The sequence below is a fragment of the Notolepis coatsorum genome, assembly GCF_963971535.1.
Source record: "Notolepis coatsorum genome assembly, chromosome: 16".
Taxonomy (NCBI): domain Eukaryota; kingdom Metazoa; phylum Chordata; class Actinopteri; order Aulopiformes; family Paralepididae; genus Notolepis; species Notolepis coatsorum.
In genome coordinates, this window is record NC_140180.1 from 78,774,835 (window position 1) to 78,779,726 (window position 4,892).

Sequence of the window (4,892 nt, forward strand, 5' to 3'; positions counted from 1 at the left end):
TGCACCCTACAGTATGTGGAACAGGGTGGAAAAGGAACCCAACCATGACATAAGAGCAAATGGCTGGCGTGTGAATATGGTCAATAGCTGGCAATTTGCCAGTCTCTATTCCTCTCTTTCTGTCCTCAGACTTTGTGAAACTGAGTTGCTCCCTGCTTCACACTCTGGTCTCTCTTTCTCCTTCTCTCCCTCTTCTCAGACCGGGGAGTTGTGTGAGTGACACCCCGTTACCATGACGACCCACGTGACCCTGGAGGATGCGCTGTCCAACGTGGACCTGCTGGAGGAGCTTCCCCTCCCTGACCAGCAGCCATGCATCGAGCCCCCGCCCTCCTCCATCATGTACCAGGTACCAAGGCGCTCATACCCTAACCCTAACCCTCCTGACCAGCAGCCATGCATCCAGCCCCCGCCCTCCTCCATCATGTACCAGGTACCAAGGCGCTCATAACCCTAACCCTCCCTGACCAGCAGACACACCAACAACCATTATGGGGAAATGTGCTTAGCGTCTTCTCCAAAGTCAGACAAGAAGATGGATACCAATTTCCTCTCTGTGCATTCAGTAGCAAGCTAGCCTAGTTTAGCACAAATGAATGGAGCAGATTATGGACCACTAGCCTAGCTTAAAACTCCAGGAAAGGTGCTTTTGGCCAACGACAACGCTAGCCGGTCCGCTTCCGCTTCCATCCATCCTGGCTTCACACAGATGTTTTTGTACAGACATACAAATTAGTCTCTTAGCTGTCCATCGTGTTCGATGATGGCGCTTGCCCCAGGGATGGCGGGGGGGGTTCAGCGACTCTGCCGCTGGTGCCACTTCTCGTCCGATCCCGAGCCGCACACCCCTCCGCAGATGGTGCAAGGGAAGCCAGATACCTGGGGGGACGCGCACGCACACACACACACACACACACACACACACACACACACACACACACACACACACACACACACACACACACACACACACACACACACACACACACACACACACACACACACACCACACACACACACACCACACACACAAAAAGGCAGGTGCTCAGGCACCCCTTGGCAGTGGCGGACTGGACACAAATTCAGCCCGGGACATTCAGACGCACCGGCCCCGAAACCGGCCCAGCACAACGGCCGTTATGAAACACTTGTCCAGTATTAAACAACCCAAGGCTGTGGCTAAGGCGTCAACATCAGGGAGACCAATCTACACCCCGCCCCTAGATGTGCACTCGTGCACAGTGCACACACACACACACACACACACATACATATACCGTTACTTTGGCTTTTTACTTTTTACTAACATCTTAGTGCCTCATTAGCCTAGGGATTAAGGATACATGAAGTATAACTACACCATAATAATATTGAGGTTTTGATCCATAGAAAGGTCTGTGCTACACAATTTCAGTTAGATTGGATTTATTGTCCTTTAATTTGGCACTCATGACATTAGTTGCTTGCCGTTTAATCAACATCGAAGACCCCCCCACTTCCTCCCAGACACCCATTCAAGAGTCTCAGTCTCTCTCTCTCTCTCTCTCTCTGTCTCTCTGTCTCTCTCTCTCAGTCTCTCTCAGTCTCTCTCAGTCTCTCTCAGTCTCTCTCAGTCTATCTCAGTCTCTCTCAGTCTCTCAGTCTCTCTCAGTCTCTCTCAGTCTCTCTCAGTCTCTCTCAGTCTCTCAGTCTCTCTCAGTCTCTCTCAGTCTCTCTCAGTCTCTCTCTCTCTCTCTCTCTCTCTCTCTCTCTCTCTCTCTCTCTCTCTCTCTCTTCTCTCTCTCACTCTCTCTCTCTCTCTCTCTCTCTCTCTCTCAATAGTGACTAGTATTAGCAGAGTTGATAGGAAAAGGGAAGTTTTGTCTGGGCTCTGCTGAGAAGTCATGGGTCAAATAGAAGGTGTGGGGGTGACTAGAGAAGATGGGGAAGTTGGTGAGTGGTGACTACTCCCATTTCAGAATTTGAGGGTTCATTGGAATCTGATTATTCAGAATTCAATGAGGCAGAGAATGCTCTGATTCAGACTGACATCACATCTATATTCTGTATGCTGTTCCAACTCTTTGTTGAGGCTTTATTGAATAAAATGTTTGAATACAATGTTTTTATCGCTGCACCATTTCATCCAATAGAGAAAAACATGTTATCTTCACTAGAATTGAAAATAAAGTTGAAATCTGTGCTAGTAGTGATGGACCCAGTAGTGGGGGCAGTAAGGAAGAAGATACAAATATACTAGGGATGTTCGATATTGGCTTTTTTACCGATATCCGATATAGTCCAACACTTAAATTTCCCATACCGATATCAACCGATACCAATATATGCAGGGTTTCCCCCCAAAAAACGAATAATTTCAGGTAATTAACATTACATATATCTTGTTGTGGAATTAACACAACATTATGCATACTTTTGACAATAAATAAAATCAGAATTTGTTCTTACTTGCTTGCCTGGGTAAATAAAGGTTAAATAAATATAAAAAATAAAAATATAAAAATTTTCTTTTTTTGAAAACCGATACCAATAATTTCCGATATCACATTTTAATGCCAATATCGGTAGGCCGATAATATCGGACATCACTAAAATATACACATTATAATACACAATTTGAAAAGTAATGTCATGATCTAGGTGTCTTTTATAAACGTTTTCATTCTACTGGATGAAGCTCAACTTCATCATGGCTGCTTTCTCTCTCTCTCTCTCTCTCTCTCTCTCTCTCTCTCTCTCTCTCTCTCTCTCTCTCTCTCTCTCTCTCTCTCTCTCTCTCTCTCTCCATTCACACTCACACACGCTACTGGTGGTCATGAGCAGCATCAGCAAACACAGCTGCCCTGTGGCAGACTGACGGAATCATGTCTGCTATTCAGCGCCAACCACCATCAACAACCTTCATAAATACATTCAACATTAATGGAATAGGCTAACTACCAACTTAGCTGTAGCAGTTAGCTGTTATATGCAATCACATTTGTTTAACTACGGGGTAGTAGTTGACCGAGTTGTTAGCTTAAGCTAGTTAGCTGTGGTTATTTACAAACATGTAGATGAGACTAATCATATCGAGAACATGGCTAACAGTTGGGAATTCTAAGGTACATCTTATTTAAGCATGTAAAATGGCAACTAATCAATTCAATCAATTAGATTACCAATATTATATCAACATGAAAATTTGGAAGGGAACATAATAGTATTTTATTTTAGTATTTACTATTATAATATTAGTAGCCGATTAATTTGCAGCCCGTCCTAGGTTCTGATTGGCTCTCTAGGTTAGCACTTTAGCTTCTGATGCTGTGGTGGGCACTAGTCCTAACATTGCTAACTAAACTTTTAGTCAGAGTCATACGATGTCACGACTATTTAATGTCCTACGTGGCTGTAAAGGAATCAAGGAATACGGAAAGCACATTGTCTTGTAATAGAATGACTGAAATCACTGCAAGAGCTAGTATAGGCTAGCTAGCCCTCATGAACCGGCAGACACCAACAGTAGAATATGCACTAGGCTACTGCACGCACCTGTCATGTTACTGTTGGTTCCTTCCACTTGAACTTCATCATTATTAGCAGCAGCAGCTACTCTAACGAGAGCCCTTCCTCTACTAAACATGTCTGTAATTTTAGAACATTGTTCTGTGTCTTTTACTAGCAATTTTTGTTTTTTTATTCTAGCTTTTTCAGCTCCACTTTTTTTTTTTTGCGTTCTCCATTTCTGCGCTTCTAGGCCTACTCGCGGTTGGGAGGAAACGTGAATCTCATTCACTGATGTCTCATGTCTCATTCAAGACAAAAACAAAAGCATGTCTTTCACTTAACACCAAGAAAACAGTGTCTATGATGTTCACAAAGTCACCAGTAGAGGTCACTCACTCTAATGTGTTTCTGGGAGAGGCGGAGCTGGACATTGTACATTAATTCGGGAGCATGTCTATGTTCCCCGGGTCCTATGTTCCCCGGGTCCTATGTTCCCCGCTTTGATTGATTGAAATTTTTAGACCACCAGCCCTGATTCCAAACTCTAACCGTAACCAGTTCGAAAGAGGGCCTAAGCTTAACCAGTTCGAAACAAGGCGGACATTCATAATTAATAAAATAATAAAAATTTATAAAAATGTCAATCTATTAATCAATCAAGCGGGGAACATAGGACCCGGGGAACATAGGACCCGGGGAACATAAGGATGATCCCATTAATTCAAGTATCTTGGGGTCACATTGGACTCTACATTGACCTTCAAAAAGTCATGTGAAGAAAGTGACAAACAGTCAAGTTTAACATCGAAAACTTCAGGCAGATCAGGCCCTGCCTGCCAGTTAATGCTGCAAGGATGTTTCTGCATTCAATGATTTTATCACACATCGAGTACTGTTTTATCAACTGGTCTCTTTCATATGTCACTACTCTTACACCAATAGAATTAATCTACAAAAAAGCCATAAAAGAATTTGATAGGAAACCAATTTCATTTCATCACTGTAATGTTTTAGAAAAACATAACATGCAACAAGGTTCTGCATGGACTTGCCCCTCCCCCATTGAATGAGTTCATCCAACAGAAAGCAGACACTGGCATTACCACCAGGGCCATCAGTAGAGGGGACTGTAAGGTGCCTTTTCGGTATACTACCTTTGCAAAAACTGTGTTCTCTGTTAAATGTGGTAACTACTGGAATAGCCTACCAGTTGTGATTAGAGAGTGCCCTATACATACTCCATGTTCAAGACCCATCTTAAACTGCATCTTAAGGCAAACCAGAACTGTGATCATTTTTAATCTGATTTAGTTTATGCAACTTGTTTATTGTTTTATTGCCGGCCCACACAATGGCCCACATACTGGCCCACACACCGGCCCACACACCGGCCCACATACTGG

The 4,892-nt window shown here is 43.5% G+C and overlaps 1 protein-coding gene across 5 annotated transcripts in view; it reads left to right on the top strand.

Annotated features, from left to right (window-relative positions):
• Positions 1-232: 232 nt before the first annotated feature.
• The window catches only part of cyfip2 (cytoplasmic FMR1 interacting protein 2), a gene marked incomplete at its 5' end in the record, with an annotated part of 59,327 nt that continues 54,667 nt past the window's right edge, over positions 233-4,892 (top strand). For all 5 annotated transcript variants that reach the window (XM_084332187.1, XM_084332188.1, XM_084332191.1 and 2 more), the window contains one exon: positions 233-349. In XM_084332187.1, coding sequence (XP_084188313.1) covers positions 233-349 — 117 coding nt within the window. The remainder of the gene's footprint in view (positions 350-4,892) is intronic.